Source organism: Megalobrama amblycephala, linkage group LG15 (assembly GCF_018812025.1).
Source record: "Megalobrama amblycephala isolate DHTTF-2021 linkage group LG15, ASM1881202v1, whole genome shotgun sequence".
NCBI classification, from domain to species: Eukaryota; Metazoa; Chordata; class Actinopteri; order Cypriniformes; family Xenocyprididae; genus Megalobrama; species Megalobrama amblycephala.
This window is the reverse complement of record NC_063058.1, coordinates 22,097,493-22,121,500: the sequence shown is the minus strand read 5'-3', so window position 1 is coordinate 22,121,500 and position 24,008 is coordinate 22,097,493. Positions and strand designations below refer to the sequence as shown.

At 36.7% G+C, this 24,008-nt stretch overlaps 3 protein-coding genes across 13 annotated transcripts in view; 2 read left to right on the top strand and 1 right to left on the bottom strand.

Moving 5' to 3' along the window:
- The first annotated feature begins 194 nt into the window (after positions 1-194).
- Positions 195-5,860, top strand: amn1 (antagonist of mitotic exit network 1 homolog (S. cerevisiae)). 2 transcript variants are annotated; one of them, XR_007179976.1, is made up of 7 exons: positions 195-389; positions 503-632; positions 729-858; positions 3,197-3,414; positions 3,539-3,773; positions 5,046-5,102; positions 5,191-5,269. XR_007179976.1 is itself a non-coding variant. In XM_048157929.1 (7 exons), the coding sequence occupies exons 1-7, from the start codon at positions 361-363 to the stop codon at positions 5,460-5,462; spliced, it is 750 nt and encodes a 249-aa protein (XP_048013886.1). In that variant the 5' UTR covers positions 196-360; the 3' UTR covers positions 5,463-5,860. The 2 variants fall into 2 exon arrangements, 1 of the variants encoding a protein (XP_048013886.1); XM_048157929.1 differs by lacking the exon at positions 3,539-3,773 and adding an exon at positions 5,389-5,860 and having other exon boundaries at positions 196-389; positions 5,191-5,302.
- A 782-nt stretch (positions 5,861-6,642) lies between these two features.
- etfbkmt (electron transfer flavoprotein subunit beta lysine methyltransferase) lies at positions 6,643-8,940 on the bottom strand. The gene is made up of 3 exons (XM_048158500.1): positions 8,536-8,940; positions 8,264-8,394; positions 6,643-7,050 (listed from the first exon to the last, which is right to left on the bottom strand). Exons 1-3 carry the CDS (start codon positions 8,826-8,828, stop codon positions 6,701-6,703), a joined length of 774 nt encoding a protein of 257 aa, XP_048014457.1. The 5' UTR covers positions 8,829-8,940; the 3' UTR covers positions 6,643-6,700.
- A 64-nt stretch (positions 8,941-9,004) lies between these two features.
- LOC125247239 (hyaluronan mediated motility receptor-like) overlaps positions 9,005-24,008 on the top strand; it is a 28,625-nt gene continuing 13,621 nt past the window's right edge. For 4 of the 10 annotated variants that reach the window (XM_048158493.1, XM_048158492.1, XM_048158489.1 and 1 more), the window contains exons 1-21: positions 9,005-9,140; positions 10,269-10,463; positions 10,735-10,970; positions 11,058-11,122; positions 13,644-13,917; positions 14,085-14,182; positions 14,952-15,075; positions 15,214-15,339; positions 17,292-17,417; positions 17,498-17,602; positions 17,823-18,011; positions 18,142-18,371; positions 18,476-18,743; positions 18,823-18,918; positions 20,320-20,451; positions 20,537-20,610; positions 21,594-21,678; positions 21,779-21,869; positions 23,008-23,090; positions 23,179-23,280; positions 23,364-23,404. In XM_048158493.1, coding sequence (XP_048014450.1) covers positions 10,791-10,970; positions 11,058-11,122; positions 13,644-13,917; positions 14,085-14,182; positions 14,952-15,075; positions 15,214-15,339; positions 17,292-17,417; positions 17,498-17,602; positions 17,823-18,011; positions 18,142-18,371; positions 18,476-18,743; positions 18,823-18,918; positions 20,320-20,451; positions 20,537-20,610; positions 21,594-21,678; positions 21,779-21,869; positions 23,008-23,090; positions 23,179-23,280; positions 23,364-23,404 — 2,489 coding nt within the window. In that variant the 5' untranslated portion in view covers positions 9,005-9,140; positions 10,269-10,463; positions 10,735-10,790. Of the gene's footprint in view, positions 9,141-9,928; positions 9,986-10,268; positions 10,464-10,734; positions 10,971-11,057; positions 11,123-13,643; positions 13,918-14,084; positions 14,183-14,951; positions 15,076-15,213; positions 15,340-17,291; positions 17,418-17,497; positions 17,603-17,822; positions 18,012-18,141; positions 18,372-18,475; positions 18,744-18,822; positions 18,919-20,319; positions 20,452-20,536; positions 20,611-21,593; positions 21,679-21,778; positions 21,870-22,462; positions 22,643-23,007; positions 23,091-23,178; positions 23,281-23,363; positions 23,405-24,008 lie in introns of those variants that run through there. The other 6 variants (XR_007180046.1, XM_048158491.1, XM_048158490.1 and 3 more) reach the window with 6 other exon arrangements.

Here is a 24,008-nt window from a genome sequence, read left to right as displayed (position 1 = left end):
AGATATATTGCCAGACAAAAACCTAGTAAACAATAAGTGTTTATTTTGAGGCGTTTTATACAGCTTAGCTTTAAATAGTCAACATACGTTCACGTTCACCGAAATAAAGGTAAAACAGAATTGGAAATGGGAAATAATTATTCAAAAACAACGCTTTTGTTTGTCGCTTGCGAATGACGTAATGCTATAATTGCGACCCGCCCTCGCCGACGCTCGCGAATGAGAAAAACCAAAACAATGTGGCGACGAAGATGCTAAGTAGACAGCTGATGCTGTGAACAAATAAGAAAAAAATGAACGTGTATTTCATGTGATATCACCGCGGTTAGCTATATAAACAACGCTGAAAGCGCCCAAATCATGGCTACCGTAGATTCTCTCATGAGTTTGTGAGTAACGTTAAACATACAGCTACTAGATACAGCTGTTGACACTTTATTCTGTTCATCGTGTAGCATGAATTCTAGCTCTATGAGTGATGCATATGTTTCTCCGTGCACAGGTGTGCGTTCAGTGTTGCTCAGCGACCTGAGAGGTATGATGAGATCAGGATGTTGCCTGCTGCCGTTAAAGACAGATTATTGCGAATAATGATGACTTATGGCAGGGTCACCGACTCCAACATCAGCCAGGTAAGGTGTCCTCTCTGACCAGAGCATTTGTGATGATGATAATATACAGTATACAACATGCTGTGTCTTCGCTTGGGTGTGTGATTTGTGTTTCAGCTCGTGCACGCTGGAACTCAGACACTGGATCTGCAGAACTGTAAGGTGTCAGACTCTGCGTTTCAGCAAATCAACTGTCTGCAGCTGAGGACCATACTGTTAAGAGGCTGTACAGAAATCACATCTGAGGGTATTCTTTTTTTGCAGATTACTGGTGTTTATGGGGACTATATGAATATTAGATGAAAAACTAGAAATGTTGCCTTGTCAACTAACTGAAATTAGTTTGAAATGATAGCTATGTAGAAATATAAAACAATTATAAAAATGACAAAAGCACATTGGAAAATTACTATAAATTAAAATGAAAACTGGAAATGTAACGATAAAATATCCAAAATACTAATACGTAATAGTATAAAAATAATACTAAACTGACACTGAAATGAACTTTAATGCATTTAATAGTTATAAATGTAAAAATTGGTATATAGGGTAAATAACAGTTAGTATGGTTAAACCTGAAAAATTATTAGGGAAATAATTCTTAATATATTATTAAAGGGTTAGTTCACCCAAAAATGAAAATAATGTCATTTATTACTCACCCTCATGGCGTTCCACACCCGTTAGACCTTCGTTCATCTTCGAAACGCAAATTAAGATATTTTTGTTGAAATCCGATGGCTCAGTCATAGCCAGCAATGACATTTCCTCTCTCAAGATCCATAAAGGTACTAAAAACATATTTAAATCAGTTCATGTGAGTACAGTGGTTCAATATTAATATTATAAAGTGATGAGTATATTTTTGGTACGCCAAAAGAACAAAATAACGACTTATTTAGTGATGGCCGATTTCAAAACACTGCTTCAGGAAGCTTTTGAGCACAATGAATCAGCGGTTCGGAGCTCCAAAGTCACGTGATTTCAGCAGTTTGGCAGTTTGACACACGATCCGAATCATGATTCGATACAAAAGATTCATAACGCTCCGAAGCTTCATGAAGCAGTGTTTTGAAATCGGCCATCACTATATAAGTCGTTATTTTGTTTTTTTGGCGCACCAAAAATATTCTCGTCGCTTTATAATATTAATATTGAACCACTGTACTCACATGAACTGATTTAAATATGTTTTTAGTACATTAATGGATCTTGAGAGAGGAAATGTCATTGTTGGTGATGCAGGCCTCACTGCGCCATAGGATTTCAACAAAAATATCTTAATTTGCGTTTCGAAGATGAACGAAGGTGTAAAACGACATGAGGGTGAGTAATAAATTACATTTTTTTTTCATTTTTGGGTGAACTAACCCTTTAATTATTAACTAGTGCTGTCAAATCGATTAATTGTGAATAATCACATGCATAAAAGTTTGTGTTTGCATAATATGTGTTTGTGTGTATATATATATATATATATATATATATATATATATATATATATATATATATATATATATATATATATATATATATATATGTGTGTGTATGTATACTGTATACACACACATGTAATATATAAATATAATAATATATTTACACACATATTATGTAAACAAACATTTATGTTAGATGCGATTAATCATGATTAATCGATTTGACAGCACTATTATTAACAATAGTAGAATGATTTTAAGGAAGTGTCCGAAAATGTTTTCTAGTGGTTATGCTCAACTTTAAAATCAGTGCTGTTTGGGAGGCTGAGCTTTATAAAATCATTTAAAAAAATTAATTGTCATTGACTGAAAAAAGTCTTGGAAATGTATTGGCCTGAAGGGACACTCATAATTGGATATAGATCTAGCTAGAGCTAAATAAATTGATATTCAGTATTTTTTAAAATACTAAATAATATAATAAAAAAATGTGACCATAAGAATATTACAAAAACACTATCTATTTTTTATTTTGAAAGTAATTAATACCTTTATTCGGAAAAGATGCGTTCACCTGAGAAAGACTTTTATATTGTTCAAACAAATTTCTATTTCAAATAAATGCTTTTCTTTTGAATTTTGTTTATCAAAGAATTCCGAAAAAATGTATTACTGTTTTCACAAAAATATGAATCGGCGCAACTGTTTTCAACATTGATAATAATAAGAAATGTTTATTGAGCATCAAATCATCATATTAAAATGATTTCTGAAGGATCATGTGACACTGAAGACTGGAGTAATGTTGCTGAAAATTCAGCTTTGCCATCACAAATATAATAAAACAGAAAACATTTGTTTTAAATTCAAATAATATTTCACAATATTGCTGTTTTTACTGTATTTGATCAAATAAATGCAGTTTGGTGAGAATAAGAGACTTATCAACAACAAAAGTGAAACTCTACTGACTTGTATGTTGAAATGAAAGGTTCACTTATTACTTCACAAATAACACAAAGCAGCTGTCAGGTATTTTTTTTTTTTTTTTTTTTTTCCCTTGATCTTAAATGTAGAACCCAAATTCTGAATTTTAGACTCAGATTTTCTAGACATAAACCTTTGCCATATTTGTCATTCCCACAGGTCTAGAGGTGTTGGCCTCTCGCTGCCCCGGTCTTCAGGTGGTTGATCTCACAGGCTGTACGGCTGTGACAGATTCAGGGATTCAAGCTCTGGCTCTACACTGCAAATGTTTAGAAGTGATTTCCCTCCGTGGCTGCACTGCTCTCACGGATAAAGCCCTGCTGGAGCTGGGAACAAACTGCAGGAGGCTGCACAGCATTTACTTTTCTGGGACAGAGGTAACTTACACTGTTGTTTTGCTTTCAGACTTCAGTATATAGTACATATTACACATATACACCGATGAGCCAAAACATTATGAGCACCTGCCTAATATGCTATTGGTCCTCTGCGTGCTGCCAGACAACATCGGCCTGGACTCTACAAGACCCCCTGAATGTGTCCTGTGGTATCTGGCACCAAGACATTGGCAGCAGATCCTTCAAGTCCTGTAGGTGGAACCACTGTGGATTGAACATTTTGGTCCAGCACATCTCACAAATTCTCGATTGGATTGGGATCTGAGAAATGTGGATGCTTGTCCCTCCACTGGCTTGTCGTCGTCCAACAGTGCATCCTGGTGCCATCACTTCCTCAGGTATGTATTTGATGTAAAAGAACACAGGACTCATCGGACCAAGTGACCTTTTTTCACTGCTCCAAGGTCCAGTTCTGACGCTCGCATGCCCATTGTAGCCGCTTTCGACAGTGAACAGGGGTCAACATAGGCACTCTGATTGGTTTGCAGCTGTGCAGCCCCATACACAGCAGAGTGTGATGTGACACATTCTTTTCATAACCATCATTAACATTTTATGTGGCATGTGCCACAGTACACCTTCCGTTGGCTCGAATAGCCTTCATTGCCCTCATGCATTGATGAGCTTTGGGCGCCCAACACCCTGTCACCGGTTTGTGGTTTGTCCCTCCTCGGACTCTATTGGTAAATTCTCACCACTGCTGACCACTACACACCTGACGTAAGTTTACATGGTGCATCTCCAGTCGACACCCTGCTGAGTTTGACGACGTCTAACCCCTTATGAACACTATTACTCGGGAATAAGATCCCTAACCTGTTACGTAACAATAATTAGACAGACTCCAGACAATGCCTTCAAATATGGTTTAATCACGGCCAGAGGACCTCGTATCAATCACAGAGAATCCCACCAGCAAAAAGAGTACAAGTTTAAATAGAATAGGTACATAGCAAATGTAACCTATCACTCATTATCACATAATTTTTCCCTAATATGTGCAAATTCAGCAACCCCTTCCCTTCTCTGTTACTAGCAAAGCAAATTTAGATCTATCCAAATCATGGGTTTATTAGTTCGTTGATTACTCATGTCATGGGCTATTATATTTAGATAGTTGTCTAGCTGTGTTTCATTTCCCCTTTTGTTATATTCGGACATGATTCAGACACACTTTGGCCCTAGAGTTGGGAACATTGGGAAGGCAAAAGCATATAAATGTTAATCCTGAAGGAAAATGAAATGTTAGTTATGATTAATTTAAAAATTTCACAACAGAAGCAACCCATAAGCCTTGCCGTTTCAGAGATACTCTGACCAAGTCGCCTTGCCATAATAATTTGGCCCTTGCTCAGATCGCTCAGATCTTTATTCCTGCCCATTTGTCTCGCATCCAACATGTTGATTACGGGAACTGAATGTTTTCTTCCCATTTAATCTACCCAGACCTTAATATGTGGCTATGTTCACTTAATCTATGACTGCTCATAATGTTTTGGCTCATCAGTGTAAGTATATACCAAAATGAAAATACTACTCTGACATTTTTGCTTATACACATTGATGTTTATTGTTTTCACTTACTACTTGTAAATTCAAACTATTTAAAGGTAACTGATCAAGGGGTCATTGCAATTGCGACTGGAGTTTGTTCACATAACCTAAAGGTATTGCATACTAATTAAATTTTTTTCCATTAAGACCATTTTTAATGTTGTATTATTATTATTTTTAATGAATTATTTATTGTTACAGGAGTTACAGATGGTGCGATGTCGCAATTTGACTGATGTGGCTGTGACTGCTGTTCTTGCAAACTGTGCCAATATCAGAATTTTCAATTTCCATGGATGTCCCCTGATGACAGGTAGTCACATGGTACCTGACATAAAACACAACATATATTGTTGTCCAAATATGTATATAAATATACCTTCCATGTGTCTGTTTTAGATAAGTCAAGGGAGGCGCTACAAAACCTTATTGGCCCCGACAAGATCCAACAAGTGTCTTGGACTGCGTACTGATGTGATGAACTGAACTGAGCTGCAGACATCAACTTTATTATCATACATGTAATGCACTCATCAAACATCCTTTTCAAATTGACTAAATTGTCAATGTTTGAGGTAAAAAAAAGATAAAATCAATCATTTTTAAAGTGTTTGCATTGTAAATGTTAACTTACTATATTTTATATTAAGTATAGAATTATGTAAGTATGTGTTGTTTACCAACTTTTCATTTTCAAGGTTTCAACTGGACTCTAATATATAATAATTAAAAGTACATGTACAAAATTACAGTAGTCTGCTCCAGAATATGTCCTATTCAACATATTTGCTTACAGTAAAAAGAGCATCATCATAAATCATCAATATTCATTTTTGCAATTAAGTTAACTTTAAAAACAAAATTGGCAGGGCAAGTAAAAGTCTGAACCGGCGCAAGTAGACCAGAGGAGCCCTGCTATATTGAAGGCACAGTTAAACGTGACATTTATTATAAAGGGTTCATGTGAACATTGTTCGCTTAAACGTTATTTTTTTAGGCCTATTAAATGTTAAAAATGATGGCTTTCACTTATACTGTAATGTTGAATGGGATTTGAGAAAAAAATCCATTTAATAGAGACATCAGTAGAAGTTATTGGTGTCAGTCCTTCCTTTATTCATAGTACTTAGTAAAAAGATGCCATTAAACATATATTTATGTTAAATAACCCATATTTATGTCGTTTGTACGTTGTACATTCTAATAATTCAGAGTGAAATTGTTACAATATAACAATATATTAAAAATGTTAATGTTAGGTGTGATTAATCGTGATTAATTACATAAACGTGCAATTAGTTAAATTTTTTTTAATCAATTGACAGCACAAATAAAAGTTTGTTTACATAATATGTGTGTGTACTCTGTATTTTTATTATGTATATATAAATACACACGTGTACAATGTATATATTTAACAAAAAATTAATATTAATACTATACTATAAATATAAAAATGTGTGTGTATATATATATATATATACGTATATATTTCTTAAATATATACATGTATGTGTGTGTATTCTTATATTTATTTTGGATGTGATTAACCATTTGACAGCAATATATATATATATATATATATATATATAGATGATGCTCTTTACTGTAAGCAAACATTTAATTATATATATATAAAAAAAACAGTTTGCATTTTCTTGTAATATTTTATTCATGTACATAGTTTACATACACATGAATGCATTAGCTGTTATAGATTAGGTTTGTAGCACCACACCGTGCTTCTTGTTAGTCCGTAATTCTCCTCTTTGACTGAGTCTGGTAGCTCAAAGTAAGCCAGCGGATGTAATAATTTTCTAATGTAGTGGCTTTCAAATTGAGCCCGTCCTGGGTCACCAATGAGCACTTGTGTTCCATATGTGCTTATACACATCTGGAGCCACTTATGCAGACGATCAGCCAGACCTTCATCATAGAACATGTCTCCTAGGAGAATAAGATCCCAGGCCTCAGGCTTTGAACCGATCATGTTGTCCGTCACACAAGGTAAAGGGTCCACGTTGTTCAGTTCACAGTTCATTTTTGTGGCAACGGCAGCAACTGAAATAACAAAATAAAGCACTTATTTATATTTAATATTATAGAACTTTGTTTGTCAGTCAGTGTGGTGTTACCAACATGCTGTAAAAAAAAAATTAAATAAAGGGATCACTTTAGACCCTCATGACTGTGTGTGTGTTTAATGATTTAGTAGTACATCATTTATGTCGTTTCAAAGTCAATAAAACATTTTGTTAAAAATTAAAACAATGTTAAATTTAACAATCTTAAAGATTTTTTTAAATTATTGAATGGTTGCAGAGTTTAAAAAACATCCCATTAGCATTCTTTTAAATTTTTTTGACAAGAATATAGCCTTGTTGGAAAATGACAAACTCTACAAGAATATACATCTCTAAAGTTGGGACATATTTTCACAAGATGTAATGTAAGTCTCTGGTGTCCCCAGAATGTGTCTGTGAAGTTTCAGCTCAAAATACCCCACAGATCATTTATTATAGCTTGTCAAATTTGCCCCTATTTGGGTGGGAGCAAAAATGTGCTGTTTTTGTGTGTGTCCATTTAAATGCAAATGAGCTGCTGCTGCTCCCGCCTCCTTTTCCAGAAGAGGGCGGAGCTTTAACAGCTTGTGCTTTGGTTGCTCAACAACAACAAAGCCGGAGAATCTCACACAGCCAAAATGAGGATTGTCAGTAACGGTGTTCAGCCTTACATTGTTCAAACCGGAGTCGACACTGATGGAGAGACTCAGGAAGAAGTTACAACTTTTAGAATGAAAGTTGATGTTCTGAATGGTTAGTGGATAAATTTATATAGTTGCTGTGGAGTTGATTCAACTCATCGACTAGCATGTGTCGTCATGTTAATCTTTTGTGCAAATCCAGCATTGAATCGATCTATGTGAAGCAGTCCGGCGTAAAATGACGGCATGGTAACAACACAAAGCAGCCCAACATTGCCTTGCCCCCTTTGTTGCGTGTTCCAGGGGCAGGGTTTATGTAAATTTTAGGGTTAGTGATGTCCCTACCAGCTGTTTGTTGTAGTCCTTAAACAGAGAATTCTTTAGAAGACAATATCTCCCAATATCTTCAACTTTAAACGTTGTAACTTTGCAGACATTATTTATGCTCTAACAGCAACATTACACACTAACTAATGTTAAAACAGTGAAATCAATCTTTTTAAGTCAAGTTGAATTTCACAAATCACAATGTGAACTGTTCTTTTTCAGGTATGAGGTGCAGAAACACACTTGGATCAATGTCATTGGCCACCACATGAGAAGCTCCACTGAGTCTGGCAGCAATGGCTGATGCTCCACACCCACAGCCGAGATCCAGCACCTTTCTGCCTTCAGACACCTCGGGGTTATTTAAGAGAAACCTGACAAAACAGTTCACAGCAGCGTCGTTAATAAAAACGACAAAAGAATGCAGGTAGACTGAACGTATCTTACAGTAACAACCTAAAATCTACTGTATAGCGTTTATTATTACTAATGACTTGTTAATTAAACACTGTTACCTAGCCAGCGCCTGTCCACCGGGCCAATATATCGCCCAGTAGGGATCAGGGAAAGGCCACAATTCTGGTTTCTCCGTCCAAAACCGGCAGGTGGGTGTGAAGAGTCTTAAAGAAATCTCTGGGGTTAAACTTTGGCCGCTTACTATTTCTGTGTTGTCTGTAATAAAGTTCTTTATATCATCCTCTGATCTAATGCTGCTCACGCATCGACGCATTAAACAACACATTCCTCTTTGAAATGCATTTGAAGTGTCCTGACCACGGAACCATTGGATTATTGCTCTGTACATCATGTCGTTAGTGCTCAAACTAGTCAGATATCCTCCTATTATTTACATTTCTTCTCCACATGTCTGTCACGCATGCGCAGACGCGCTTGACACGTCTGAGACGTTACGTCACTGAGCTGATCCCGCCAATTAGAGCGCTACCTGAAAAATAATACTTACATTTTACGCAAAAAACATTCTAAAATTTCTTTATTAACTTTTTAAACGTTTTTGAATACATATACACAATCTACAGAAAGCTTAGCAGCAATCGCTAACACCAAAAAGTAACACTAAATGATGTTTTTGCCCACCTTGTTACGACATGGCACCATGGTAATATTTTTTTTTTCTTCTAGATTTTAGATGATTAAAAATAATAAAATAGATACATTACAAAGCTTAAATTAAAATTAAATAGATTTATAAAAATAAGTAGATTATATGTCGTTGTTACTGATCGGATCGGTTATAGTGTTTTGGCAGGAAGGCAACATGTTAAAGGGTTAGTTCACCCAAAAATGAAAATAATGTCATTATTAATTACTCACCCTCATGTCGTTCCACACCCGTAAGACCTTCGTTCATCTTCAGAACACAAATTAAGATATTTTTTGATGAAATCCGATGGCTCAGTGAGGCCTGCATAGGGAGCAACGACATTGAAACGCTCAAGATCCATTAATGTACTAAAAACATATTTAAATCATTTCATGTGAGTTCAGTGGTTCAATATTAATATTATAAAGCGACAAGAATACTTTTTTGTGTGCCAAAAAAACAAAATAACGACTTTTCAACAATATAGCGATGAGCCGATTTCAAAACATTGCTTCAGAGCTTTACGAATCGAATCAGTGATTCGGAGCGCCAAAGTCACGTGATTTCAGCAGTTCAGCCGTTTGATAGGAGATTCGAGTCACTAATTCGAAACAAAAGTCGTTATTTTGTTTTTTTGGCACACAAAAAGCATTCTTGTCGATTTGTAATATTAATATTGAACCACTGTACTCACATGAACTGATTCAAATATGTTTTTAGTACCTTTATGGATCTTGAGAGTTTCAATGGCTTTGCTCTCAACGCAGGCCTCACTGAGCCATCGGATTTCATCAAAAATATTTTAATTTGTGTTCTGAAGAAGATGAACGAAGGTCTTACGGGTGTGGAATGACATGAGGGTGAGTAATAAATGACATTATTTTCATTTTTGCGTGAACTAACCCTTTCAATTTTGATGAACACGTGTACTAAATGTCCATGTGAATATGGTAATCAATCAGTACTATAGTATATATCAAATTACCATGGTATTCCAGTGTGTTTTTGTTCCATATTCATTTTTACAGCCTTACACATTAACTGAACAGATTATGTCTATATATAAATAGATATGTCATTGACTAGTTACAGTGTTTTGACAGGTACATGGTAAATGTTCATCATTGTAATCATACCTTCCAGAAACAGTCTCACAGAATGATTATTATTCACTGAAGAGGTGGGCTGGACACACACTCTCTGTGTCCTGTATATGACAGTCACCATAGATACCTGCTGCAAGCTTTCCTTCAACAGCACTGCCTGCTCAATAAGGAAGCTGAGTGTGTATATAGAAAAAACAAGGAGGAAAAACAACCGTAACCAAACATACAAAAGGTATGTTATATTGTCCTGGTGATTATGTACTTATAAATTATATATAGGCAGCATTAGTGGCACATTAATCTTAATTAATAGTAGATATTTACTCTTAATAACATGCATATTATGAAAGAGTAAACACTACAAAACCCTTTCTGCAACAGATGCTGCTTGTCCCAGCAGATTATAGCAACAAGTAAACATAAGACATTGTTTCCATGTTGTTATGCCACTCTGACGTGCTCCGTTCAAACTCTCTGGTTTGTGTGAAATTGTTTTGTAAAAGGGCAGGACAATGTGCAGTTGAGTACACAGTATCTCAACTCACTTTCCAGAGCTCTCATGAACATGGCCAAGTGGAGAGGAGAAAGACGAAGCCTTTCACCTTCAGATTTCTGGAGTGACCAGGAATGGGACGCTGATCCGGGCCGTAGATCTTTCCGACACAGTCTTAGGTCTCTAAGTCCCCTCGCTCTCTCGGATCTTGACTTTTGGGATAGGAGATCTGGTTTTAAAGCTCGGGTATGTACAAACTGAAGCTGTGGATATGAAAACTAATCTCTTTTTTTCATATTCTTTTACATAATTTAAAAAAATGTTACCCTTCAGAAATCTCCAGCATGGAGTTGTATGGGCTTACCTGGATCGACTCTACGCTCAAAAATCAGCACCAGGTTAGTGCTTTAAAGTCATCATGAAATCAAAATGGACAATTCTTATTTTTTTATGGAATATTGCAGTATTTATTATAAATGATTTTCGGTGCACATCATTTTTTTATTCATGTGCCCTCATAATCTTTAATCAAAATAACTTCCCCTCCCTCATGAGTGACATCTCTTCTCTGATGATGCGATGTGACTGTATTTTCACTAGTTAAACTGCAGGTGTTGCTTATGCAAGAGATAATTCTCTTTGTAAGGGCCGACTACCAACTCGCCTTTATCTCTCGTGGTGGAATTCTGCCAATTGATGGTCAACCTTTCTCATAGGCAAAATGAAACATTGTATCAAAAACAATTAACAGTCCCCAGAGGCAAGAAGCCTTCACGTGACACCCTTAATAATGATCTTATTCATTTCACATCCTCCTGTTGTCTGGTGGAAAACTACCAGCAAAATATGCTTAGTGGCCAAACTAACTTCTCAGATACATCTGACCCTTACAGTCACGTAGACCAAGAGGCCTCAAAACACTTCTGGCTTCTATAGTAAGCAAACTAATTCTACAGTTGTTTTCTATAGGATAGATAAAAAAACTCTGTCACCAGTAAACACGTCATCAGAGAAGAGATGATGCTGCAAGAGGGAGGGGAATTTATTTTGATTAAAGATTATTAAGGCATGTGAGTTTAAAAAGTGATGTACACAAATAAATCATTTATAATAAATACTGCAATATTAAAGGGTTAGTTCAACCAAAAATGTAAAATTATGTCATTTATTACTCACCCTCATGTCGTTCCACACCTGTAAGACCTTCGTGCCAGCAAGATTATTTCCTTTTTCAATGCCCAGAAAAAAAGTATTTCAAACAATTCATGTGAATACAGTGGTTCAACCTTAAAGGGTTGGTTCACCCAAAAATGAAAATTATGTCATTAATGATGTCGTTCCAAACCCGTATGTCGTTCCTCATGTCGTTCCAAACCCGTAAGACCTCCGTTCATCTTCGGAACACAGTTTAAGATATTTTAGATTTAGTCGGAGAGCTTTCTGTCCCTCCATTGAAAATGTATGTACGGTATACTGTCCATGTCCAGAAAGGTAATAAAAACACTGCGGAGTCGTGAACCACACTCCGGAGCAGAAGGGGGCAGTAATGCACCAATAAGCTGGATGCCAACCGCCATAAAACAGGAAAGAAGAAGAAGCGGAGTCGTGAACGCGGATTGACAACAAACCCGGAAGAGAATACAATGCTGAACAAAGTCATATTTTTTGTTATTTTTGGACCAAAATGTATTTTTGATGCTTCAAAATGTCGCGGATGTCCGTAAAAATGCATTACCAACGCCGACAGATGAAAGGATTCAATGGAATCAATTCAATGGAATCAATTCAGTGGAATCAATTCAATGGAATCAATTCAATGGAAAGGATTCCGGAAGGGAAGACAATGCTGAATAAAGTCATAGTTTTTGTTATTTTTGGACCAAAATGTATTTTCGATGCTTCAAAAAATTCTAACTGACCCACTGATGTCACATGGACTACTTTGATGATGTTTTTATTACCTTTCTGGACATGGACAGTCTACCGTACATACATTTTGAATGGAGGGACAGAAAGCTCTTGGACTAAATCTAAAATATCTTAAACTGTGTTCTGAAGATGAACGGAGGTCTTATGGGTTTGGAACGACATGAGGGTGAGTCATTAATGACATAATTTTCATTTTGGGTGAACTAACCCTTTAATGTTATGAAGCGACGAGAATACTTTTTGTGCACAAAAACAAAAAACAAAAACGTCTTTTTTTCAACAATATCTAGTGAATCTTTTGTTTCGAATCAGTGGTTCAGAGCACGTATCAAACTGTCACAGTCATGTGAACTATTGAAATTTCGAAACACTTATGACGTAACAAAGCCTCGTTTACTGAAATCATGTGACTTTTGCAGTTTGATACACACTCCAAACCACTGATTTGAAACAAAAGATTCGTAAATCTTCGAAGCTTCATGAAGCAGTGTTTTGAAATTGCCCATCACTAGATATTGTTGAATAAAGTCGTTATTTTTTATTTATTTTTATTTTTTTGGCGCACAAAAAGTATTCTCGTCACTTTATAATATTAAGGTTGAACCACTATTGTCACATGAACTGTTTTAAATATGTTTTTAGTAGCTTTCTGGGCATTGAAAAAGGAAATGATCTTGCTTGCAATGGTCTCACTGAACCATCAGATTTTATCAAAAACATCTTAATTTGTGTTCTGAAGATGAACAAAGGTCTTACGGGTGTGGAACAACATGAGTGTGAGTAATTAATGACATAATTTTCAGTTTTAGGTGAACTAACACTTTAATAAAAATAAGAATAAAAAGCGGGATAATGTACATCCAGACGGTTGTTATCGCAAAATAAACCCCTTCAGGGTGATAAAAGACAAGATTTATTTTGCGATAACAACCAGCTAGATGTACATTATCCAGTACTTTTATCACATACTTAGTGTTCTCTCTGTATCAGCACTCTTGACAGCCAGAAGCTCAAGGGCTCTCTAGGCATGACGAGATCTGCATCTCGTTTGGCTCCAGAGGGAGCTCCACGATCACACTCTTCTGCTGAGGACTTTGAGCTCAGAGCTGCCCTGGAGGAAAGCAGCATGAGGAGGGCAGAGCTCGTCCAGAGGCTAAGAGAGGCCAAAGGTCACTTGGACACTCAGACAGACCTTCTGAAATCCAAAGGGTCTCAGCTTCAACAAAGCCAGAGCATCTCAAACATTCTGGAGATGAAGCACAAGGTATGGATCTGAAGCAGTTTGAAATCTACTGAATTTTACAATTGTGCTTTGTTTGATATTGGTTAGATTGGCTGAGGCATTTGATGAGACGAAAAAAGAAAAGAGGTATTAAAGTCTGCTGTTGTCTTCAAGGAACACTCATCTCTGCTGATTTTTCTCCCTCGCAGCAGCTGTCTGAAGCAGTGAGTGCTCTTGAACAAGACAAGGAAGCTGCAGAGCTGAGTCGCTTTGAGGAGAGCCGCCGTCGAGGCGAATTACATGACAAGTGAGTTATAGAGAGTTGGGACTATGTATGGAATCCACACATTATGTAACAAATACATAAATGGATTACTACCAAGTATTTTTGTTTATGCACACAAAACTACCATTCAAAGGTTTGGGGTTGGTAAGTTTTTTTTTTAATGTTGTTGAAAGATGTATGGAAGTTATTTCTGCCACTAAATAATAATAAAAAAAAGATAATTGTGAGTTTTTATCTCACAATTCTGACTTCTTTTCTCAGAATTTTAAGACATAAGCTCACAATTGTGATTTATAAATCCCAGTTCTGAGGAAAAAAACTGACTTTTTTTCTCAGAATTGCAAGTTTATGTCTCACAATTCTGACTTTATAACACGCAATTGCGAGTTTATATCATGCAATTCTGAGGAAAAAAAACTCAGAATTGTGAGATTAAAAAGTCGCAATTAGCTTTTTATTTTTTATTCAGTTGTGGAAATAAGCTTCCATACTTATGCTCACCAAAAGTGCATTTATTTAATTAAAAATACAGTAAAAACAGTAATATTGTGAAATATTATTACAATTTAAAATAACTGTTTTCTATGTTAATATATTTTAAAATGTAATTTATTCCTGTGATGCAAAGCTGAATTTTCATCATCATTACTCCAGTCTTCAGTGTCACATGATCCTTCAGAAATCATTCTAATATGATGATTTGTTGCTCAAGAAACATTTATTATTATTATTATCATCAATGTTGAAAACAGTTGTGCTGCTTGATAATGCATTCTCTTTGTAAACTAAGAGTTCTTCAGCTTGAGATGGACATTTTGAAGATGAGATCGAACCTGGAGAGAAGGACTCCACCCACATCACCAAACCCACTCAACAGAACTCTGCCTGCTACAAAAGACGAAACCCTCAGAGAGGTAGAGCTCATTATGTGTGTCAAAAAACCCTAAGACTTCACAGAATCACAATAAGTGATTGCAAAAGTACATGAGAAAATTCCATCTTTAATACTTTGAATCAACTAAGAAGGTTTTGTATGTTGCTTCTTCCTTCAGGGACAGAGGCAGGTTGAGAAGGAGATAAAGAAGCTCAGAGAAGCTCTCAGAAAGGCAGAGGAGAGAATAGACGACCTGGAATATGAGAAAGACAGTGCGCTGAGACAGCTCCACTCCTCTGCAGAGGTTAAACATTCATTTAAAATATAAAGGGATAGTTCGCACAAAAATTAAAACTCTGTCATCACTTACTCATCCTCAGGATGTTCCAAACCTGTATAAATTTCTTTCTTCTTCTGAACATTTTAAAAAATGACTCTTGTGTTTTTTGTGTGTCAGTGGGGTCTGAAATAAGGCTATTATTGTTAACTAAAACTATTTCTGTCAACTTTTGGAGTGATTGGCATGGTAATAGATATAACAATGTTGATATGTTTGGTCTCGGCGGAATAGATCTGCTACGCTGCTGCTGCTGTTGCTGATTCTGCATGGTGGTTATTGTTGCTGCTGTTGATTATTGCTGCTGCAGAGATAGTACACGACTTGCTGCAGCCAATACGTACACAACATGCTGCTGTAGCAAGTAAGACATGCTGCTGCTTTACAATTTAGCATTCATGAATTACGCGTAGCAGATCTCTACAGGTGGAGCTGGGGAAGGAGGAGGGTTTCTGAAAGTGCTGTAAACTGCTACAGCAAATGCTGACCAAGTTTTGTTAATGAAATGAAATATAAGATGAAAAACTTAAAACTAAATGAAAATGAGAAATGCTGCCTTGGCAAATGACTGAAATAAGTTGAAATTAAAGCACTAAAAATTACTAACTGGAAATAAATAAAAACTAAAACGGAACTAAACTAAAACTGAAACAAAAATAAATGAAACCCTTAATAGTAATATAAAAAAACTAATAAATGTAACAAAATTACTAAAATTAAAATGAAATCTGGAAATTTAAAAATAAAATAGTATATACAGTACAGTCCAAAAGTTTGGAACCACTAAGATTTTTAATGTTTTTAAAAGAAGTTTCGTCTGCTCACCAAGGCTACATTTATTTAATTAAAAATACAGTAAAAACAGTAATATTGTGAAATATTATTACAATTTAAAATAACTGTTTTCTATTTGAATATATTTCACAAAGTAATTTATTCCTGTGATGCAAAGCTGAATTTTCAGCATCATTACTCCAGTCTTCAGTGTCACATGATCCTTCAGAAATCATTCTAATATGCTGATCTGCTGCTCAAGAAACATTTAATGTGTACAATTGTACAAAATATTTGTGTACAATATTTTTTTTCAGGATTATTTGATGAATAGAAAGTTCAAAAGAACAGTGTTTATCTGAAATCTAATCTTTTGTGACATTATAAATGTCTTTACTGCCACTTTTGATTGATTTAATGCATCCTTGCTGAAAAAAGTATTCATTTCTTTAATTTCTTTTCAAAAAAATAAAAATACAAATTCTTACTGACCCCAAACTTTTGAACGGTAGTGTATAATGCTACAGAAGCTTTGTATTTCAGATAAATGCTGTTCTTTTGAACTTTCTATTCATCAAGGAATCCTGAAAAAAAAAGTACACAACTGTTTTCAACATTGAAAATAATCATAAATGTTTATTGAGCAGCAAATCAGCATATTAGAATGATTTCTGAAGGATCATGTGACACTGAAGACTGGAGTAACGATGCTGAAAATTCAGCTTTGCATCACAGGAATAAATTACTTTGTCAAATATATTTAAATAGTACACAGTTATTTTAAATTGTAATAATATTTCACAATATTACTGTTTTTTACTGTATTTTTAATTAAATAATGTAGCCTTGGTGAGCAGACGAAACTTCTTTTAAAAAGATTAAAAATCTTAGTGGTTCCAAACTTTTGGACTGTACTGTAAACAACTCTTTTATGACAAAAACTTCTTCAAAAATGTTCTTTTGTGTTCAACAGAAGAACAAAAGTCATACAGGTTTGTAACAACATGAAAGTGAGTAACTGATGACAGAATTTTCATTTTTGGTGAACTGTTCCTTTAAAATTTGCTCATTGTGATTAAAGTTACCATAAATGCACAAAAATTATACTAAGATTAGATCTAAAAAGTATGTAAATGTTTACCCAGGGTAAGCAAGCAGCAATAAAGCAAGCAGAAGAGCTGGAACAAAGACTGAGCAGCTCCGTCCGGACCCAGGCAGAGCTAGAGGACCAGCTGAATGAGTCCCGCGGCCGCCTGGGGCAAATGGAGCTGGTACATGCGAAAAAGCTGTGATACACTCTCTATTATGACACAACACCACTGCCAGAATAACTATTATCACTCTTCCTCAGGAAAAAGACCTGTTTTCCACTAAGACACGGAGACTAGAAGACAATCTGAATGACTTAAAGGTCAAACTATCTGGAGCTTTAATGGACAAAGACCGTCTTGTCCAGGTCTGACATTTAATTTCATATTAATTTACATTGGACATTAAGTGGCGACCCAACACAATATCTTTTTTTTTTTTATCATACATAACATTTATCATAAGCATTTAGCATTGATTCCCTCTGCTGTCCTTGACCATTTCTGGGTCATAACCCACCAGTTGAGTTAGTTAGTTAGTCAAATGTTATGAACGATTGACCCTTCTGTGTATGATTGTCTGTAAAGGAGAAAGCAGAGCTTCATCAGAGGATTCAGACTCTGGATCTGCAGTTGCAGAGGGAACAGAGGAGCAAACAGGGCTTCAATGAGCAGGTGTGTGAGCTCCATTCTGAGATTTCTCAAGCTAAGAGCCAGGCCAGCAAACAGAAGATGGAAACCATGTTCATGAAGGAGGAGCTGCTTTCCATTAAAGAGGTCAGAGGTCACTCTGTTTCCAAACTGTGAACATCAAAGAATCCTTAGATTAACCTTCATTAAAATACTTTTAGCTAGTATGTTCTGAATTGTTCTGAAAAGCCTTTTTTTGCATGCTCTGTTCTTTCAGTTAAACGAAAAGCTGTCGTCTGATCTGACCAAGGCTAAAGAGAGGCTACAGGTGACCCTTAACCAGCTACACGAGCTGGAGGCACAGAAAATGATCCAAACTAATCAGATTGCAGCACTGGAGACTGAGCGCTTGCAGCTAATTGGAGAGAAAGAGGAACTGAAGAAAACGTTTGATGATGGACTTCACGAGAAGATTAGAGAGCTGGGGGAGAAATGCTGCCAACACAGGTATGATAGCAGTGTTCATTATCTAACTTCAGAGTTGCTTGAAAATGAATTTATTTTTTTGTGTGTGTTGTCTCTAATCGCGGTTATTCATTTCATATATCAAGGGAACCGCAGGGCAATTTTGAGCAAGAAAATCAGACTCTGCAAATAAAATGTCAAGACCTGGAAAAAAAAGTCCAAATCTTGGAGGCGGAGTATAAGCAAAAAGAGGAGGAGCATCAGCATATGAGGGCGGCGTTTGAGAAGGAGAAGGAGGAGTTAAGGAAAGTGGCCGCTCACTGGAACGAGAGGTGGCTGGATGTGGCGATGACATTATGCTCGACACAAGCAGAACTTGATGAGCTCAAGAGTCAACAGCAAGAGAATGACAAAGTAACTTTTATTTTCATTTTTGGTCCCCTTTTATTAGTGTTACTGTGGTGTGTTAGTATATCTATATGTTGTCTTACAGCGAGAGGCTGATGTTTTGCCACTAGATGACTGCAGGCAACAGATAGAGCCTGAGAGGGACAGAGGCCATGTGCAGCAGAGACTCATGGGTAGCTCTGTATGTCCTTTGTTCTTCTATTCACCCATCCTGATGTCATAGTCAAAATTTCCCACATGATCTTTAAAGGTTTTAAATACAACCCGAATTCCAGAAATGTTGGGACGTTTTTTTAAATTTGAATAAAATGAAAACTAAAAGACTTTCAAATCACATGAGCCAATATTCTATTCACAATAGAACATAGATAACAAAACAAATGTTTAAACTGAGAAATTTTACAATTTTATGCACAAAATGAGCTCATTTCAAATGTGATGCCTGCTACAGGTCTCAAAATAGTTGGGACGGGGAAATGTTTACCACGGTGTAGCATCTCCTCTTCTTTTCAAAACAGTGTGAAGACGTCGGCATCAAGGTTATGAGTTTCTGGAGTTTTGGTGTTGAAATTTGGTCCCATTCTTGCCTGATATAGGTCGTCTTTGAAATATTTTTCGTTTAATGATGCGCCAAATGTTCTCTATAGGTGAAAGATCCTGGACAGCAGGCAGGCCAATTCAGCACCCGGACTCTTCTACAACGAAGTCATGCTGTTGTAATTGCTGCAGTATGTGGTTTTGCATTGTCCTGCTGAAATACACAAGGGCTTCCCTGAAATAGACGTCGTCTGGAAACCTTTATATACCTTTCAGCATTCGTAGTGCCTTCCAAAACATGCAAGCTGCCATACCATATGCATTTATGCACCCCCATATCATCAGAGATGCTGGCTTTTGAACTGAACGCTGATGACATGCCGGAAGGTCTCCCTCCTCTTTAGCCCGGAGGACACGGCGTCCGTGATTTCCAACAAGAATGTCAAATTTAGACTTCTCTGACCATACAACACTTTATCACTTTGAAACAGTCAATTTTAAATGAGCCTTGGCCAACAGGACACAATAGTGCTTCTGGACCATGTTCACATATGCCTTCTTTTTTGCATGATAGAGCTTTAGTTGGCATCTGCAGATGGCACGGCGGATTGTGTTTACCGACAGTGGTTTCTGGAAGTATTCCTGGGCCCATTTAGTAATGTCATTGACACAATCATGCCAATGAGTGATGCAGTTTCATCTGAGGGCCCAAAGACCACGGGTATCCAATAAAGGTCTTCAGCCTTGTTCCTTACGCACAGAGATTTCTCCAGTTTCTCTGAATCTTTTGATGATGTTATGCACTGTAGATGATGAGATTTGCAAAGCCTTTGCAATTTAATGTTGAAGAACATTGTTTTCCACAATCTTTTTAGCACTCGTTCACAGATTGGAGATTTGAAAGTCTTTTAGTTTTCATTTTATTCAAATTTAAAAAACTTCCCAACATTTTTGGAATTCAGGTTGTATATACTGTATTTAAAGAGCTATTCAGTGACAACATTAATTTGTAAGCCAAACAATGTGTTTTTTTTGTCTTCCTAAGGTGTCTCTTGAAGACATGGATGGAGAGTTAGTGCAGGTGAAGGCGGAGCTGCTGAAGGTGAAGGACATGCTGAAAATCAGAGACACTGAGCTGGAGGAGCAGCTACAGGAGCTGCAGTCTTCTCGCACTCAGGTGGGGCCGGCATACCTGACAGAAATCTGTGTAATCTTGGTGGGTTTGATGCAAGTATGGCGATATGATTTTTCATATTGTGCAGGTATCACAACAGAGTGGTAAAGTCCAGAGGATGGAGCAGCAACTGATAGAGAGAGATCAAGAAATTAAAGAGAAGTATGTATTTTACTAATAATTCCATTCCCATAGAGATAAAATAAACACACACACATACATACTGTGTGTGTGTCTCTGCGTGTGCGTGTGTAAGTGAGTGTGTGTTTGAGAGGGTGTGTCCGTTTTGTACTCTGGTGTAACCTCTTCCTTGATGTTAGTTTTTTTTACTGCTTTGTGGCTGAATTATTGATTTTATTTCACACAAAATATTGCTCTGCGTTATAGTCGTGCTAGTTCATATATATTTGTGTGTGTGGGGAGGGGTGGATGTGTCTGTTTTGCAATCTTATCATTTTAGAGCGTCACCCCTTTATTGCTGTGCACTTTTTTCTGCACAGTGGCTGAATTGTAGTTTGTACCACCAAAAGATTCTCTGAGTTTTCCTATTTTTTTCGTATTTCCCATTCATTTCCTATGTTGGCCATTTTTGACCGTGAAGGAGCCAAGTCTGACTATTTTTCTCGAACATATCTGAATCATGTCCATGATTTTTTTTGTGTGTGTTGACATAGCTAATGCGACAAAAGTCACCGTGTTATCCCATTCCAATGAAGCAAAAATCTTTATTTCAAAATGTACAGCTTTTTTGACCAAAAAAAAAAAAAATGTAATTTTTGACCATAAGAGGACCAGAGGGTTAAATATACCATATATATATATATATATATATACATATATGGTATTTTTTTAAAAGTATACAGGAAAATCTGTATAATATATAATCTAAATATATTAAATTCATACAGCTATGTTGACTGGCAAAATATGAATGATTATGGCATATGAAAATGAATAATGCATGTGACTGTTTAAGGATTCAGACAAGTTCATCAGGACAAAGGACACCATTTATTTCCAGTTGGGGGTTTAACGGTCATGTAATGTGACCATGCAGTGCTATCAAAAACAAGTCAAACTGGAAGCAGCCGCTTATTGTTCCAGTTAATGCTTCATGTCATCAACTCTTTTTCATGCTACCACAGGGATCAAGATCTGAAGAACCTGGAGATACAGAGGATAACAGAGAAAGCAGAGGCTCAGATCAAGATATCCGCCCTGGAGCAGGAGGTACAATGACAACCATGACGTTAAAAGTTTCTCACAGCAGAACAGATTAATCTAATGAGGTTTCAGTATGCCACATCTTTGTGCCTCTTACCTCGGGCAGATTTTTGATCATAAAGAGCAGCAGTCGAGAGAGGAAGTGGTCAGTGAATGCAGTCCTGAGGACTTAGAGTCACTGAAGGCACTGCTAGAAGGTATCTCCTTATTCTACGATTGAGTAAAGCCTAAATATTTGTCACAATTACATTAACACAAAATCTCCTAGCAAGCTCGATTTCACAAATTGTTGTGTTCCGAAATGTCACAATTCAAAACACAACACAAGCAGGCATAGTTTTTACACAGGAAGGGGCTCTGTAGCGCATTAGCATTAGCACATCTGCTATAAAGGTGGTACACCAGTTTTAAATTTCAAATAAGCTGAAACTGTTGATCTATTTTTGGCTAGCTACCTGAATACTAAATCATACTGTTTAAAACAGGGGTTTTCGACCTACTTTAGTGCAAAGTTTAACCCCAACCATAATCAAACATACACAAGCTAATCTATGGCTGCATCCAAAATCGCACACTACCCTACTTTATAGTAGGCGAAAAACAGTATGTGACAAAATGTCTGAATTCATAGTACTCATAAAAGTGCAGGCAAAAAGTACCCGGATATCCTACTACTTCCGGAGAGATCCTAAAGTGCACATGAGATGGACACTTTACTATCCCATGAGGCCACAGGAGAGGATTTTTTTTAAATTTTTTTTTTATATGGGCTTTTTGTGCCTTTATTCAGAGAGAACAGTAAAGAGCAGACAGGAAAGAATGGGGTGTTATCGCCAAAAAGGACCTCAAGATGGGAATCGAACTCCGGTCGCCGTGAACACATTTTTTCGCCATATGTCGGCACGCTAACCACTAGGCTCTCGGCACCGACCACGGGAGAGGATTTGAGAATGGCAGTGAACAGATGCTGGTAGGTCATATGGATTACACTCATACTATACAGAACATACTTTTTTAGCGGTCGTGAAGTAATTACGTATTCAAAATAATTACCTACTCGAGAGTATACGATTTCGGATGCAGCCAAGGTTACAGGCAGGTGAGTTTGATAAAGGTTGGAGCTAACTCTATATTTTGAGGGCCAGAGTTTACAACCCCTGGTTTAAAAGTGCAGCCATTTGCAAGTGACTCTATCGCCCCCTTGTGTACTGGAGGTGTGTTCCCGCCAAAACAACTCAAGAATGCACATTTTGTTCAGCAGGAATGTGTTACCTCGGAATTCATGAATTCATGTACTTGGCCTAAAACTTAGCTTGTTTTTATGTTGGGCCCCAGAAAGCAAGAAGCGAGCTGAAAGGCTTGAGCAGGAGAGAGACCAAGCCTTACAACAACTGTACGATCTTAGTCTTCCCCATCAGGTATTGACTGCCGTCTGTTTGCACATGTGTGTTAGTGTGTTTATTCATTGATACTTAGCTTCTTTAAGGCAAATTTCTTTCCATATAGGGTAAAGCAGAGAAAGAATCTCCACCAGAGAACAAAAAACAGAAACCTGCTGGTTCAGACGTTGTAGATCCTAACCAACAGAGGAGGCTGGTCACTGAGCAGGTGCTACATATAGTAATACTACTAAACACTTCATCATACTACTTCCTGTCTGTGCTTATTTACTTCTCCTTTCTGTGCTCTAGCTGAAAAGTCTGTTCAGAGAGAGAGAGCAGCATGGAGAAAGGTCAGTAGTGAACAATGAACACTCTGTCAGTTGTCGATCAGTTTGATTCATTATCTTCCCCCCAAGGAGGGTTTATTTCCACTCCTTCCTATATAAAAATGAGACAGTGGGGAAATTCCAGACTCAGAGGCCCCAGCACTCTCCCTTCCCCCTTCTCCTGTTCCCAACTGAAAATCTGTGGAAAAATCAGTAAGTGAGCCTTTAAATGGACAGACAGACACACTGAATGGGCACATTATTGAACAACATCAGTCAAGGTGTGTCTCACTGCTTTTATTGATCATTCCTTAGATCAAATAGAAGCAAATCCTTAAACCACAAGTTTTTAAAAATCAAAAAGTAAGGTTTTAAAGAGTTTGACTAGAGTTTGTTTTGTTTTGTTAGTCAAAGTTCTAAACAGACAGCATATAAATGCTACCAACTTTTACTCAATATATCTGCGTGAATCCTGGTTCAGGAAAAGGAGTGGGGGTGGGAATGCTGGAATTTTCCCAGTGTCATAATTCACGTTTGACAGGAGAGGAAATTAAACTCGCATGGAGAGGAGGCAATAAATCAAATTTTATTGACATTTGACAGAAAATGTTTACATATGTGATATGTG

Coding starts and splice junctions, on each gene's coding strand:
- amn1 (XM_048157929.1), top strand. CDS start 361: ATGGCTACCGTAGATTCTCTCATGAGTTT. Junction 390..502: donor GTAGATTCTCTCATGAGTTT/GTGAGTAACGTT, acceptor CTCCGTGCACAG/GTGTGCGTTCAGTGTTGCTC. Junction 5,103..5,190: donor TTTGTTCACATAACCTAAAG/GTATTGCATACT, acceptor TTATTGTTACAG/GAGTTACAGATGGTGCGATG.
- etfbkmt (XM_048158500.1), bottom strand. CDS start 8,828: ATGATGTACAGAGCAATAATCCAATGGTTCCGTGGTCAGGACACTTCA. Junction 8,395..8,535: donor GGTGGACAGGCGCTGGCTAG/GTAACAGTGTTT, acceptor CTGTTTTGTCAG/GTTTCTCTTAAATAACCCCG. Junction 7,051..8,263: donor GGCCAATGACATTGATCCAA/GTGTGTTTCTGC, acceptor TTGTTATTTCAG/TTGCTGCCGTTGCCACAAAA.